At 37.8% G+C, this 17,496-nt stretch overlaps 1 protein-coding gene across 1 annotated transcript in view; it reads left to right on the top strand.

Annotated features, from left to right (window-relative positions):
* The window catches only part of LOC135078586 (Ig-like and fibronectin type-III domain-containing protein 1), a 221,827-nt gene that overhangs the window by 173,223 nt on the left and 31,108 nt on the right, over nucleotides 1-17,496 (top strand). The window contains exons 5-8 of the mRNA XM_063973116.1: nucleotides 4,883-5,147; nucleotides 5,322-5,470; nucleotides 8,652-8,798; nucleotides 16,965-17,190. Coding sequence (XP_063829186.1) covers nucleotides 4,883-5,147; nucleotides 5,322-5,470; nucleotides 8,652-8,798; nucleotides 16,965-17,190 — 787 coding nt within the window. The remainder of the gene's footprint in view (nucleotides 1-4,882; nucleotides 5,148-5,321; nucleotides 5,471-8,651; nucleotides 8,799-16,964; nucleotides 17,191-17,496) is intronic.

The following is a 17,496-nucleotide window of genomic DNA, read 5'->3' as shown; positions in this document are numbered from 1 at the left end:
GTTAAAATTAAAACAAACATATTATACGAGTATTTAATAAAATATGAAAGGCATTTAGACCCCTCTTCTAAAACAAATTGATGCAGGAATTAGTTAGTTCATTTATTTATTTATTAAGGTACAGCAACAGATAGCAAATCATGCAATCAGTTATGGTAATAAATGTTTCTTTTACAAAACGAATTGAAACTGGACTCTTTTTATAAAATGAAAAACTTAAAGATTGTTTCGTATGTATCGTCTTGTGCCTGTTGAGATGTTTTCGCTAGTCTTAAATTCAGTTTCCCGCCACATTCCCTTGAACACGATTATTCTAATGTTATGGCGTGTTAGGCTTTCTTGCTCTACTAAATAAACAAAATATTTGTTCGCTGGTATTTTTCCCAGAAATTCCAACTCAAATACCTCTTCCTGGGGTGTGTCGTGCTACTCATGCGGGGATCCTTAGACGCGTCGGAATTTTCCCGTTTTATTTTTACACCAGCTTTTTATTTTGCTCTACACGAGTTTTCAGGCTCATAAAACATAAATTCTTATTTATATTCCCGCTTAAATTAAGTATTATTTTTTAGATACAATTTCTTGGTAGGACGACGTTAATATTGTTTGTTACTGGAATTTTGTCAAATTAACTTCACGAAATCTAACTTCACGACATGCTAAACAGGTAATTAAAACCTGGCTACTGGACCTTTCATATAAGGAAACAGAACAGATTCTTCCCAATAACATCTAGTTTCTGATAATTATGCTGCCCTTACCTGTTAACAACTGCGCTTACAAACACTCAATCACACTCACTAATACACACTACACATCACACTCACTAATGCACACTACACAACCACAACACTCTCACTAATACACACTACTCAACACACTCACACTTTTGTTTTTTGCTTTTTTATATTTTGTTAATTTAACCTTTTTATTTTGTCTCAAAGTCGCTCTTATTCTAAATTCATTAGTATGAACCGGAGCTACAGTACTTAAAATAATATTTCAAAAATTGTAAACCCACTTATAGTTTTTGCGACACAGGTCTGCGAGCCTAGTGCAATAACTACTGCTGCCTTGTATTGTACCTAGCTTTTTATGAAAATAAACATATTTTTTTTATTATTATTAATTTTCCTTGCATATCACGTTTCCAACTAAAAGATTGATGATATCAAGAAGATAGCTGACAAAAGCGGAACGAAAAAAGCGAGAGATCATTTTCTTTGGCTTATGTCCAGTAGCGGTGAACTGCAAATTCCTAAAACGTTAAATTATTTCATTCTAAACATATAAACGAAGCAGTAAATAAACTCAGCAAAATAAACGATCCGTCCGCTTCACTAAATCAAATATTCGCTCGAGTTAAAAGCGAAAACGAATCAAAATTTCAAGGAGCACTTTATCGGCGATTCTAGTTTTCATTCGAATACGCAAAATTGAATACAGATGCAAATCTCTAACCCACTCACGTAAGGCGGGGGTAGTAAATAGCTGGAATATGCAGACAGCTCGGGGAAACACGGTAGGCTTGTTCCCAGTTCATCCGGTCTTTGAAAAAACACAAACATCCGAACACAACGAACAAAGCTGTTACACGTAGAGAGTAAAAGCTAATTGATTAAATATTGCTGCTGAAGATGTCTGATACAACTTAAGGTTCGACCAAACCAACGCGTGCAACCTACGTGCGCGATAGCGATGGCGATGTCGTGTATGAATTTGTAGCGATGAGTACACATCAACGCGACCTGTCATTGGTCGCGGCGATCTATGCTCACGCAGTAATCGCCATCCCCATTGCCATCGCCGACGCGAGCTGCACGCGTTGGTTTGGCCGAAGCTTTAAAATGCATCTAACTTCCTCGTCGCTATTGTAACAATATTTGTTTCTTTTTGGTCTCTCAAATTCCCGCAACATCTACCTACCCACTATAATTATATTTACTCAACCTACTGTATACAACCTTAGTGTGCCTTATAAACTCCTTAACAAACTCGGGCCGGCTGTTATCATAGAGATTGATTCATCGGGCGAAATATGTGGGAAATGGAAGCGGCTGGATGCTCAATTTGCGTTGATTTCTTTATCCGCCCGCCCTGGGCGAGCGCGGAATCGCAATGAGGTGGGGCGTGGACGCGTCTAGCAGTAGTATAAAAATAAATATAGTTTTGTTCATTTTTAAAGTGAGTAAAGTGCATTTCACATACCTGCTAGAGAACGAAAGCTGCAGCTATAGCCATGGCTGTCGTGACACCCATATATGAATATAAATTAAACGCTATCAGTCGTCAAAGAGGTAGAAATAAAGTATTCATGAGATCATCAATTACCCCAAAGTTAACAGAACCTATAACCAAACTGTATTCAACTAAGCGATTCAAACACAAAATATGGACTGTTTTGACTCCTGCTCCTAACACAATCATATTTCAGCAAAGACACACGCCAATAATAAATGCCTGTTTCTCGTTAATAACATTTTAAACTTTCGCTTTCCATTTCAACTACGAGTAAAATAGAGACACGGGTCTCAACGCGACATTTTTATATGAGTTACACATGTACTCACGGTTTGACGTTTCGGTTGCTATCTCGTTTCTCTAATTCATTCCTCATAATATAATAGCTATTTACCTACTCCCATAGGTACATGCATGCTGTTGGGTGACAAATAAACCAATAAGGTGCCTCCATCAAGTAGGACTAAGGATGTTACATCCCCGTTATTAATCTACAGTAAGCCCGCTGTAACTGGCACCACACCCCTTTTCTCGCCTTTCTGACATTTATATTCGCGATGCGAGCTGCCACGGGTCCAGGAGACCTCCATCAGGGGTGGCCGCGGTCAGGTTAACGGTTTTCGATACAAAACCTACTAAGTACAATATTGGGACTGGAAGGATTCAGATATGGAGCTTTATTGAATCCGTGACGTGTTTTTTTTGTAAGCGAGCGGTTTTTAAGCTATGTACTTCTAAATAATGACTTCATAAACGCGCAATAATACTGATACTACTCACTAAACAGTAACACCTTCAAACTTGAAAGTCAGGTAGGGTCTTTATAGGGTGTAGACATCCGCTAAGAACGGATTTTACGAAACTCCACCCCTAAGTGGGTTAAACAGGGTACGCGTACGAAGTCGCGGGCGGCCGCTAGTTAGTTAAATACATTTACTGAAATACATTTTTTTATTGTATTCGTTTTAAAACTTAATTAACAGTATAATTGCATCCAATTTAATTATCCTCGTACGAAAAGATAAGATCTTGCCAACGGAATATTATTAAAAGATAATAATTGTATTTAATATTAAACAACTCTGGCAACACAACAGCTTGTTATAATAGATGCAGATCTATTGAACGTCTGGACCGAATTGAATTAATTTGTCTGGGTGTCGTCTATTTTGAAAACTTTTATAAAGCAAAACTTAAATAAGTACGAGTATTTAATGTTTGGTAGTAAAAGACAATTTAGAAAATAATGTGTTTTTATTTAACTAAGAGACTTGAACCGCAATTTCTTATGTTACACAATTCAATTGTTTAATTTAATAAATGGTTACCTATATTATAGATTTACTAGATAACAATACGTGCTAATCGTTAGTACGTACTAGCCTAAGACCTAAGCCTTATTTGTTAAATTGTTAATTTCACAATGCAAAAATGTCGCCTATAATTTTAGGGGTACTTTTGAACGCTACATCTAACCTTTTTGCATTCACCTTCCAAAAGCCCCTCATTGTTTCCCCGTCAAAATATGTATAAGTGGATTATTTAAAAATAATTGCCGTCCGTTTTGTTCCCAGAAATAAACAACTTTTATTTTAACAAACTTCTGCAGAATAACGAAATGAATTCGTTCTTTTGCAATCCATTTTTCGACAGGCTTCGACTTTTAGCACGGACGAATTTTGCAGAACGATGTAGATTGAATTATCAACAGCGTTTCAGCGTCAAGCTGTCAGCAGAATTTACATGTTCGAAAATGTATTGTTTATGATAATGTATGTAAAGCTAATAACTTGGCTAAACATTATAATTTAGTGCTAGAGTTTGATGAAAGTCGACATCTGCAGTTTTGGAGCTAAAAGCTGCATTGAACTTCATCCTAAGCGTGACAAACTTTGTTTAAGTAAAATTATGTAGCCAGCCAACGTAACATCACATCAGCCTTATTTAAATATTTGCGGCAATACCAATTACAACTACTTATGTACCTACATGAAAAGTCTGTGCATGGAATCATAATCATAATCATAATCATCACCTTGTTTTTGTATTTTGTTGTAAGATTGTAATAAAGCCCTTCAGCAATTTATTGACGCTCGTTTTCTTACACCAAATCAATTATAAAAATATTGTTCGCTGTTAAAGTAAATAAAGTCGTAGATAAGTTATAAAATTACGTTCTTATTCTTGGAACACCTCGTTAATTTGTTTCAAGCCTCAAATAAATTAACGAAGTAGGTATTTCCTTTGTGTTGTTTGTAAAATACTTAATTCAAAAAGAGAAGAGTGAAAATTCAGTTAACCTTACAATCTTTTTTTAAACAGACCAAAATGGATTGCTTCTGATGGGAGTTTTTTCTTGACTTTTTTTTATTACCTACTAGCAGTTCCTCGCAGTGTTAACCGCGGTAAAACGTAGCCTATGTGTTAAATCAGGGTGTCAGCTAACTCCAAACCATTTTTTTAAAAATCGCTCCATCCGTTTAGACGTGAAGAAGTAACAAATATACACACTTTCGCCTTTATAATATTAGTGTGATATTGGTTGTGAATTTGTGATTTTGTGTCCATTACCTATCCTAACTAATCGAAAATATGAAACAATAAACAAAATAAACTCACACAGCTCTCTCCTTGTCCACAGAATTGAAAAACGAATCGGTGGAAAGCGCAAGCACGTCCACAGGCAGTTCTCAAGAAGATGAGGAGCCTAAAGAGGCGTGGATGCGAGCCCCAGCTGGTGGGGTATCGGTTAGGAGTGGGGAGGACGCGCTGCTGACGTGTGTGGTACTGGGGGCCAGGGGCCGGCCCGTGCTGTGGCGGAGGTCCAGGGACCTGCAGCTGCTGACTGCGGGCGGCGTCAGGGTCACGAGAGACGACCGCATACACGTCCTTCATGATGACTGTAAGTGTAACTGAAGAACCCTAAGACGCGTAGATACCACGTGGTGCTGGGGGCCAGGGGCCGGCCCGTGCTGTGGCGGAGGTCAGGATCACGAGAAACGACCGCCATACACGTCCTTCATGACTGTAAGTTTTACTTAAGAACCAAAGTCATAGAGTGCGAGCTGGATGTCGGTCAGGAGTAGGAAGGACGCGCTGCTGACGTGTGTGGTGCTGGGGGCCAGGGGCCGGCCCGTGCTGTGGAGGAGGTCCAGGGACCTGCAGCTGCTGACTGCGGGCGGTGTCAGAGTCACGAGAGATGACCGCATACACGTCCTTCATGATGACTGTAAGTGCTACTTAATAACTAAAGAAACGTCCTGCGTTTTTCATCCAAACCGGATTCTGCCTGGAATGGGGAGGACGCGCTTATGACTTGCTTGGTACTGGGGGCCAGGGCCCGGCAAAGGTACAGGGGCCTGCAACTGCTGACTTCTGGCTGATCTGAAAGTTTTTTAAGAACTGATATAATCTCATCAATATCTCATTATCACTTACAAGTAACATTACTCGTAGACTATAAAAATATGCATCGAAAAATCTAAATAAACAAAATTTTCTCGAGTCTATATCAGTCAGTTAATATAAAATGAATTAACTTTTAAATTATTCCTGTTTGAAACACACGCTAAAGCCTGGAGCTATCTAGTTTTAGATTAAAAGGCCGAATGAAACGCTTTCCGGGATGAAAACAAAATTGCTGTTTGAATTTGATGAAAATAAATTATCTTCTAAACGCTCGAAACATTGTCAAATCTACCTCAATGTTTAAACGTGCCTTTAATCTACTTTATCTAAAAAGTAAAAAGATTAAACTTTAATTAGTACCAGTGGAAGTGGCTAAAACCTTCTGTAAACAAATTCTTCGTCAGCTCATCCCGTAGATCACGCCCCGAGCGCGTGTAGTGTGTACTCGTATAAATGGGCTTATGTGTGGGTAGGTGTATATTTTTTAGACATAAACCGTGGGATGAATTAACGAAAACAGACATTAAGTGGTTACTGGCCGCAAAAAGGGAACCTGAAGATCTAAAAACTAAGTTTTAACCATCTCAATTCGCTAAGATTTAGTATTAGAGATTATAAATTTAGGATGAAGATCTTCAAAACAAAATTATTTTTCCAGTGTTCTATTTATTTATTTAAACATAAAAGTAATACAGTGGCGGACTTCATGCCGAGTGGCATTCTCTTCCAGTACACACACACATTTTCTAGTGTTTTCATTATGTCAACCTTTCAGCCTAACAGAAAATCGATTGTAGCAACAGAAGGGAAAAGGAATCCAAATCCAAGAATGCCTTCGGTTATCATAATTTACCTGCCTCATATTGTTTCTTGCTTTGTTTTACCATTCAATTACGAGAACGCCCGACATCCCCATATTAAGGAGGCACATGGAGGCACAATGCCTCTCCAGACACCTCAGAAACACGATCTTTGCAGGATATTGTAATTACTGAACCCTTTATGTAAGATAATTACTCACCTCGGGAATAATTAAAATCGGCCGTGTTGGCACAACATCACAGTGCAAATAATGTGAAGTAGACTCACTAAATTACAAAAGAGCGTTTATTCCAATTTAAGTACAAACAAACTAGCCTAGTTTCCAAAAAAAAGTTTTTTAGTCCGTCAATTTTAATATAAAAAAATATTGGACACGTATATTTTTAATTGTCAATCAAACAAATAATTACAAAGTTATAGTGCGTTGAAGTTCCGCGCGACGTCACAAAGTTTAGCACTTTTACGCACTCACTGACGTCACGGGCCTTTTCTTTAGAACTTTGGCACGCTTTATCTCTTTACATTTTCATTAGTTTTAAAAAGTGAAAAATAGGTGTCGAGTAGTTTTTGATAAGCTAACTGACGGACTAATTAATACTCTTGATTTTTTCCCCAGGAAACATCCCTATTTAAAGACGTATTTGTGTCTTTTGAAGGTTTTATTTCCAGTTTTGTATGTGAACTACTCAAAACGCACCTCTTCTTAGAATTGTCGATATTTTACGAGAACGAAACTACGATGTAGTTAGAGCTACTAAAGTTACTAAGATTAGAAAGTGATAATATCTAGGTATATCAAATCGTGGAAGTAATAGAACCAGTTTAAAGGTTCATAGAGCCTTTACGCGTGAAGTAGAGTGTACCTACCGCATTCGCACATCTACTTGTGACCCAACCTTGTGACATATAGTACATGTGTGTGAAACCACAATATTTTGACTAAGGTGAAATCAACTAGGTACATGCTGTCCAATATAAGTTGACGTCAGTTTAATTATTTTACCAAGAACTAAACTTGAATTTTGATAGTCACAATCGCTCCATCGTACTCTTTGGAACATTTACGTTCCAGGCACCAATACCACTAATTTTCAATCATCGAAATAGTTTCACTGCTCAGTGAATATTGTTAATAACTAGAAACGGATAGGTTTAAGCAAAAACCTATTCATATTTTCATCTAAGCCTTCGACCACTTTAGTATAGGACCGCAAAATGTTCGGCATTAATGTAGCATAAAGGGCTCAAGTTCTTTATTCATAAAAGAGTTTTCAGTATCGGATTAGTAATTCCGAGCAATCCTCTCTGAGAAATATTTTGCTGTAGACAATTTGTACATTAATTAAAATCTAAAACGAGGAGTTAATAGATTGGGGTTATTTTCGGTGTCCACAGGTATGTTATTTAATTGGGACGGTACCAATTAGTTCAACAGCGTCGTCCAGTGTTTCGAATTTTCATTCTACTATGTGTTAACAGACTCTCCACAAACCACACCCCTAATTAAAATAACGTGTGAATAAATACTACAGACATCGTTAATGTCGTAATACACGTTTATTTGTAAAATAGACCCAAAAATCGAAAACCTTTTTAAGAGAACACCTAAAATTTCCGAGACAAGAATAAAATCTTCACGCTCGAGGGAGTCTAATAACAATCCTCAACCAAAACAATTTGTTTTTGTTTTGAAGGTCCTCATTATTCAACTCTCTACCTAAAAATATATCCTCAGCAATGAGCAACAGATTCGTAGGAGAAGGTACACGTAAATGTAGAGTCATACACAAATATTTTCACCATCACCTATTTTTTAAGTAACCCCTATGGTAACACTTAACAGGAATTATGTTTTCAAAGGGGTCACTTAAAAATTAGTGATTGATGGTGAAAACGGGCACAAGACTACAGACAGACTTTTAGTCGGCCGATAGTCTGGTCGGCATCCAAACTGTACGAGGAATCGGCCCATACCAATCGATGTTGTGCGTACCTACTTCCATACAAATTCATACAATGTACAATTTATATGTCCTCACACAGCAAGACCCAACGAAAGAAAGTCTGGTCTGCGGGGTATCTTAAAGGCAATTTTTGAGTTAGTTATAATTTTCAGATGTTTTTTCTTTAAATAAAGTTTAGTTCTTCTACGATTTTTAACTCTCTTCTTCTTTGAACAGCTGAGGAGCCCTTCCAAGGCCCGGGCATAGCCAAGGGCGGGGACGTGTGGGCTCTGGTCATCAAGTCCGTGAAGGCCTCCGACGCTGGCCTGTACATGTGTGAGCTGAACACCGAACCACCTGTCAGGAGTTTCCACAAGCTTACAGGTGAGATAATACTTTTTATTTAAGGCTTGGTATTTCTGCTAAAGTAGGTATTTCGCGCTGTCAAAATCTGCGCGCGCAATACTTCGCCGAAGACAGCGCGCCAAAGAGCTCTCGCGGCTACACAGTATAGAAATACGCAGTTTAGAAATACGCAGTTGGTTAGGTTAGGTTGACTTCCTTCCGTTCAAGCGTCACACTCACAGCACTTTCTAATACAAATCATATCCAAGTGATACAAATTAAAACAACTTTCAAAATTTTTGGGAATATATTTTAGAATCGAATAAATATAGAATATAACTGCCAAAGTAAACACGGTTCAAAGAGGCGTGGCGTCACCCGACCTTCCGGAAGTTCCGCGCCGGCTAAAAGAATTTCAAGATTACGTCACCCGACCTATCGGTAGATCCTCGGGAGCTTGAGCGATTGGAAAAACATTTTATGATCAGTTACTCGTAGTAGCGATTATTTAGAGCTTGGATAATAAATTATAGTTGTTGCAATTCACAAAGCTTTGCATGTAGTTAATTACATTAATCAGTACACGCATCAATTTTGTTCAGTCTATTTGTTTATTAATAAATAAAAATATCATACTAAAATTGCATACATATTTGTTTGTATTGGTCTGGGTGTTTTCTTTCCATAATTTATGTATAACGTATGTACGGGGCTCTGTATCGAAAATCACTATGAGCAATGAGCATCACACACGGTTACCTGGAGTGCATTACCGCAGCAAAATGTTTATAAATGTTGTGCTTTAGATAGTCGAGAGAGTATAGCAGATAAATTAGTCCTTTGTTTGTTTGTTTTGTGATGTCCCAGATCTCGTAAATGGCTCAACGCAGAAGTTTGAAAAAAATACCAATGATAGACCTTGATATGTCCAAATTAGTTCAAACATTAGTCATTGATTTGAATGATAAACCCCAGTGTAATTAAAAGATTTCAGAAAATCAGATAAAACGGATTTGTGAGTAAACCAGTACTCTTACAATCGAATAAAAAGGTGTAGCATGTACCCTTGGTATGGTACACCTTTATAACCACAGTATGGTTTTGGCTAAAAGATTCTTCTATCTTGCAGTTTAGACTTTTATTACAGACCTCAGACAGTATTTTTGGAAAACTTTTACGCATGGTGGAGGAAGGGACGCTCTAGAGACTCAAGTCTAGAAGGAGTCACATGAAATACTGTCTAAGGTCTGTAGCTAAAGGTCTAAGCTGCAAGATAGACGAATCTTCTAGCCAAAAAGATGGCAGATGCAGCAGATGTCAACGATGTGCACTTGCACACCTTGGTCAAAACCACTTTTAACTGATTTTTGCAGTCAAACTGGTTTTGACCGATTATGAGGTGGTCCCTGACAAGACAGAAATTTGGTAAAATGGTCCCTCATGACTTAAAGGTTAAGAACCACTGCTCTAGAGACTCAAAACTACAAGGATACACATGAACTCCAGTTTTAAATCCGTTGATATCTGCTGCATCTGCCATGTTTTTGGCTATAAGAATCTTCTATCTTACGGCTTAGACCTTTAGCTACAGACCTTAGACAGTATTTTTGCGAAAATTCTTACGCATGGTGGAGGAAGGGCCGCTCTAGACACTCAAGTCTACAAGGAGTCACATCAACTCCAGTTTTAAATCCGTTGACATCTGCTGCATCTGCCATCTTTTTGGTTAGAAGATTCTTCCATCTTGCAGCGTAGACCTTTAGCTACAGACCTTAGACAGTATTTTTGTGAAAATTCTTACGCATGGTGGAGGAAGGGACGCTCTAGAGACTCAAGTCTACAAGGAGTCATATGAACTCCAGTTTTAAATCCGTTGACATCTGCTGCATCTGCCATCTTTTTGGCTAGAAGATTCCTCTATCTTACAGCTTAGACCTTTAGCTACAGACCTTAGACAGTATTTTTTATTATTTATTTGTGTCAGTGTGCTCTTCTAAAGAGTGTAAGACGATTGTATGTAGGTACTATTAAAATGTAATTTTAACTCATTGGTTTTGTCTCATATTTGAGGAATGTACTATGTATCATGAGTAGAGTCTTCGTTTAAAAGGATGCGAACGATTTAAATTTCAATAGGTAGACAAAATTGATAATTATTTTTAATTATCAAAAATTTAAGCTTTCTCCAGTAACACTGATATTATTATACTGTGACTCATCAAAGTCATCATTGTCAAAAATATTGACAAATCGCGAACTGTCACGGCCAAAAAACTGACACGCGTCCGTCCTCCGTAAGCGCCACCGCGCGACTGATTGAGATTGTCCAAGCCGTCATGGACGATTTTTTCCACATTTTTTAACATAGTAACTAAATAAGACGCAATATAAAAATTTCATCCGTTAAAAGCCCTCAAGTTATTTCTGAACTTTAGTTTAGTAAAAGATTTAGAATCTCAAATCGCTTATTTTAAAAATAAAACCATAAATAGAAAACGAATAGAGGTAACTTTGGGAATTTATTCTATCGAGTCAACTTCATCAAATCGTGTTTCCATCCGTTAATAGCCCTAGAAAATATCCTCAACTATGCCCAATAAAAATCTTAGCCTTTAATTTTATTGTTTAGTACCTCAAAAATGAAAAATGAAAACCTCATTTTCGCCATTTTCTCTGCTACCCGGCCTTAATGTAAGACCAGGCCTGGCTCACTCCGCGCGGTACATCCGATAATTACCTACAGCGAAGCGCCCCGCCGCACACTGGTTCAAGAAACGATAAAAATGGAATTAGCGATTTATTCACTTTTTTCGATGGTATCATGTGTAGAATGTTATAAAAAACGTTTTGTTTAAGTTCTATTTTTCTGAGAAATGCGTAGTTTTTGCTATATTACGTGTTTTGTGTTTTATTTGTATGAAACGTTTCCTTCACGAGGCTCTTATTCAAAATGTTAAAATTTGTTAAAGATGACTACTTATAGGTTTTAAAGAGTTATACTAATAGAAGCTAATACAGTAACAACTTTGTCCCAGTGCGTCCCTGTTTAGGATATAAGTGATATTTTCTAAGGTACGAAAAAGTATACAAAATATATGGATATAAGGCAACTTAATGATAATTTATTGATTTTCTAAAATAAAAAGAAGCTAACAATCATTCCAATCTTAATCTTTTATTATTCAACATCATCGTCAACATCTATAAATTCAATAGTTTCATCATTATTTGAAGCTAGTAAATTTTTAACTTCTTTAGGAAGAGGAGAATTTTGGAATCGCACTCATTTTTGGTCTTATTGTTGACAAAAAAGATCCGAAGAAATAAGTTTATTATTTAAAATATCACGATTGGTCACTTTTCGGTTAAATTTATATATGATCTTTAAATATCGATATGTACAAGTATGGCCTATCTTTATTGCACGCATGGATACGGGTAGGGCATGCAATTCGGATATCCGGATATCCATATTATTCGGATATTCGCCACATTTATTATTCGAATAGCATCTATATAATTATTCGGTCTTTTCGAACAATACGAATACGTCTTTCCTATTAAAAACTTGTAAAAATATCTGACCGCAAACTACTTAATAAAACTTAAAACTATTAAAACTGCAGGCAAGAAGTTAGCGGTAAGGTTAGATGAATGGACAAGTACGCGCAATCGCAGATATCCCTTCAAGTGCCAACCAACATTCGCGAAAAAGATTAAAGTGGCTACTACTAGGCATATGGTTTCCGATGGTGCTAGTGTTATGGTGTAGTTATCTCCTGTTGTAATGAGATTTTTTGTTCGTAGTAAATCAGCAGGAGTCCAGTGACTCAGTTGCCCTCAGTGGTCATGGTTTCTCAACTGTCCTGGAATCTACTAAGGAGACTCCTGACACTAGCTCTTTGCAGTCTGCTGAATAGGAAGCCTTCAATGGTCATGAGTTGTTGGACTGATGAGTTTGGATAATTTGAAAGTTTATCCTTGCTTGTAGCGGAGTGTGTGGCTCTTTATTTCCTCTCTGACTGTGGGCAATGGCAAGTCCTGATAGATGAGCCTGTTGCTGATATACCACGGGATTTGGTAAATCAAACGTATGGCTTTTGTCTGGAAACGCTCGATTATGTCGAGATTGGAGTTGGCAGCTGTTCCCCACAACTGTATCCCGTAGGTCCAGATAGGTTTAAGGATAGTTTTGTAGACCATCATTTTGCCACCTCTTATATGCTTTCTCCATTAAGTTTAAGCAGTGGGCAGGAGTTTCTTCTGAGAGTGAAGGTTACATAAACATGCACAGATTTTTCTCCGTTCGCTTTAATACGCCATGAATGGTACCATTTTCTCCATTTCCGTCAGGTTTTCCTGGAGATTTCCTGGATCGTCGTGTGTTGCCATTGTTAAATTGTCGTCAGCAAAGGTTCATGTGAATGTATTTGCAGTTGTTGGCAGGTCTGCGGTAAACAATAGGTATAGCACGGGCCCCAAGACACTAACCTGGGGTATACCGGACGTTATATTGCATAGGGCAGAACAAGAGTCTCCAGATCTGACTTCAAAGCATCTGTCTTTCAAATACGACCTTAGTATTTCGTAGAACGGACATGGGAGGTTCTGTGTCAGTTTGTATAAGAGCCCTTTATAGAACTTGTAGAAGGCTTGACTTATGTCCAAGAACGCAGCTGAGCAGTATCGTTTCTTTTCTAGTGCTTCTGAGATGATGTTTATGGTTCTGTGGACCTGTTCAGTTGTGGAGTGTCTTTCCCGGAAACCAAATTGGTGTTCAGGTATCAGATCACCGATGTGGGGCTTCATTCGTTTGAACAGTATTTTTTCGAATACCTTCGATAGCAGCGTTTTTTTTTTCAAGTAGTTATTGAAGTTAGATGATTGTATTAAGCAAATTGATCCTTATTAAAATGATTATAGACAAAAAAGTGTTTCTTTTAATTTACATTATATTGAAAATAGCAGTATTCGAAAAAATCGTTTTATTCGAAGTATTCGAATAACATAAATTTTAGTATTTGAAATATTCGAATACCAATATAGAACGAATAATGCATGCCCTAGATACGGGCTATGGAGACTATATTACACATTGCTTATAGACTAGAATTTAAAACTTGGACAGCAAGAGGAAATAAAAAAGCAATTATGGAGAAACGAAAAGCTGAAATACAAAAACGGTTTCGCGATGAAACTGGATTGCTAATAGATATTGTGCAGCAAGGGGCTGGAACAACAAACAACGGAAAATACTGCGCGTAGATTTTTTGCAGATCCAGAAAAAACATCCAACATCACTGGAGTTAGTCAAGATCTGATCGCTAGGTTGTCTGAATTATTAAGGGCTATGGCTTCCGGTGAGCAAATAAACCACCAAAACCTCACTCAATATGGATGGGAAACCTCTGAGTTGTTCGTCAGTTTATACGGTTGGTATTACATACCATCCAGCATACATAAGCTTCTTATACATGGGGTGACATCATAAAGCACTTAGATATTATGCCAATAGGAGCACTATCGGAAGAAGCTGCAGAATCGCGGAATAAAGATTTTAGAAAGATCAGAGAGAATCATACGCGTAAATTTAACCGAAAAGTGACCAATCGTGATATTTCAAATAATAAACTTATTTCTTTGGATAATTTTTTGTCAACAATAAGACCAAAAATGAGTGCGAGTCCAAAATCTCCTCTTCCTAAAGAAGTTAAAAATTTACTAGCTTTAAATAATGATAAAATTTTGAATTTATAGATGTTGACGATGATGTTGAATAATAAAAGATTAAGATTGGAATGATTGTTAGCTTCTTTTTATTTTAGAAAATCAATAAATTATCATTAAGTTGCCTTATATCCATATATTTTGTATACTTTTTCGTACCTTAGAAAATATCACTTATATCCTAAACGGGGACGCACTGGGACAAAGTTGTTACTGTATTAGCTTCTATTAATATAACTCTTTAAAACCAATAAGTAGTCATCTTTAACAAATTTTAACATTTTGAATAAGAGCCTCGTGAAGGAAACGTTTCATACAAATAAAACACAAAACACGTAATATAGCAAAAACTACGCATTTCTCAGAAAAATAGAACTTAAACAAAACGTTTTTTATAACATTCTACACATGATACCATCGAAAAAAGTGAATAAATCGCTAATTCCATTTTTATCGTTTCTTGAACCAGTGTGCGCCGGCGGGTAATATATCAGTCGAGTGTCACGCGCGCGTCCGTCAGGACGCTGGCGTGCGTTGTAATACCTAATTCTATGATCGAAGTATTATTTAAAAATGGACATAAAGAGAAAGAAATATTATTGTGCGGCGTTCGGGTGTTTATATTCGAAAAGAAATCTACCGGATTTATCTTTTTTTTCGCTTCCCAAAGATGCTGAAAGGTATGTTGGCCATGTAGGTAATCAATAATTCTTAGGATAGTATAGGAACCTAACCTACCATGACTACTGCTCAGAATGCGTTCGTTCGTTTTAGCCAAAAATGACGTCCACTGCTGGACAAAGGCCTCTCCCAAGGTTTTCCATAATGAATACGTACTTACCTACATACGTACCTCATTACAAATAAGTAGATTAATTATTTTTTTACTAGACACTACTAGACAGCAACCCTAACAGCGTAAGAAGAGTTCAGAGGCACGCGATAGAGAGAGACAAAACTTGTAGGTGAATAAAATTGTAGGTACGTAGTGCTGTGCGAGCTGAATTCCACTGTATCGCGTCGTAGCAAGACTCGCATTTATTTAAATCGTCTTGCGGAGTAATCCTTCTGTACCTGTACTATTACTTATTCTGTGGTAAGACGCAAGTCTAGGTAATTTTAAAGGAACGAAAGAAAAGTTTAAAAAAAACCTATTACACTTGAGACATTTATAATTGTGTGTAAAATACCCCAGACGAGAAATCTGGGGGCACGGCAGTGCCCCCACCAAGTCGAGCACGGCCGTACCATCCTTTTCTCGAAGCAATTCAGGCCATTTTCGACCGCCTGTAACTTCGTTCTGGATAAAACTAGAAGGCTGAATTTTCATTAGCTATGCAGGCATTGTAAAGACACGGTATATTTCAAATTTCATTCAATTTGAACCAGTAGTTTAAGAATTATAACGGGTCAAAGTTACTTAATTTTGTCACTCACTGACTCACTGACTGACTCACCGATCATCAAAACTCTAAGGCACTTCTAGCAGACCTAGAAGCTTCAAATTTGGAATATAAGTAGTGTTTGGTGTATGAATCAAGGAAAAACTAAAATATTTGGGGGCACGGTAGTGCAACCGCCAAGTCGAGTAAAATTTTTCATTTTCGGTCCAGTTTTCTAGATACATAACTGCTGTCTACAAAATACAAAAAGAAATGAGATTTGGGGGCACGGTAGTGCAACCGCCAAATCGAGTAAATTTTTTAAATTTCGGTCCTTTTTCTAGATACATAACTGCTGTCTACAAAATACAAAAAGAAATGAGATCCCATCAAAAACAATACTTGTCAAAAAAACCAAGTCTCGCAACTCAGTTGTTCTACGGTAAAAAGTTGTGAGATCCATGTAATACCAAGTCCAGGCCAGGAAATCTTTAACGTTTTACATAAATATATTGACTTGGCCATCGCATGAAAACACGTGTAAATTAAATTATTTAGTGTGACGTGTAAATCAAAATTTTCAAGAGGTTTAAAAAGTGGCTACCTGTTACTTTCATGACTGTCATAATTACAAGTATTTGTTGTTATAGCTCTCAATGTTAAGAACTCAGTTCGTCACAGACAGTTCGCGACAGTTTCAATAGTTTTTGATTGTTATAAACCACCTGTTTACTTACTATATTGAAAACTATGTATAAGCCCAAGCACACGATGCGTTGTGGCGGCGGTGCGACGTTGGAGCGGTGTCGCTGCGTCGTCTTACAGAGAATAATCTGTAGCGGGCATACGAGCTGTGTATTGATGGCGATGGCGATACGGCGAAATCTTTACGGTGCGCAACGCATCGTGTGTTTTGGCTCTTAAGGTGAGGCCCCATTAGTCCGTTGCACTGCGTCGCGTCATAAAAAATATATGGAAAGCGTCGCTCGCAGCTCGCAGCGTCGACGCTGCGACGTTTCCCATATATTTTTTATTTTAACTAATGGGGCCTCACCCTTAGTGGTATGTGTGCTAACTTATATTGCTCTTTTTCTAGTTATCTCTCGAGGGCTAACCCCTCCCGAGAACCAGAACACAACTGACAGCTACTCCGCCAACGCGGCCACGCCGTCGTCAATCGCGTTGGCACACAACTACACCGACTGCTGTCTCGCGTCCAACGTTAGCAAGGCCTGCCTCGGCTTCTGCAGCATACAGACCATCCTGGAGGGCACTGGGCAAGACCCGGAGACGTGCCAGCCTGACTTCCCTGCTATTGTCAAGTATGTATAGCTCATAGAAGACTGTCACCAAGTTACTATTGAATGATTAATGGTTGAACATAACGAAACGTAAAATTACAAGAAATCTAAGCTAACGTCTCAGAATACAGATACGAGTATTCTGAGGCTAACGTGTTTTTTTAAGAAAAATGTTTTTTTCAGATACACTCGGCATCAAATAAATCGCACCTCCCGCAACAAGCACTTCTCAAACGTATGCATCTCCACTTCCCACCAACATTGGTTCCATTCGAAAGCCTAGTTCTAACCTGCCTCTTCATACGACCCACTTGGGGCGTTCACCTC

The sequence above is a fragment of the Ostrinia nubilalis genome, chromosome 15 (assembly GCF_963855985.1).
Source record: "Ostrinia nubilalis chromosome 15, ilOstNubi1.1, whole genome shotgun sequence".
NCBI classification, from domain to species: Eukaryota; Metazoa; Arthropoda; class Insecta; order Lepidoptera; family Crambidae; genus Ostrinia; species Ostrinia nubilalis.
Note: the sequence above shows the minus strand (reverse complement) of the source record. Positions and strands in the feature narration are given on the sequence as shown.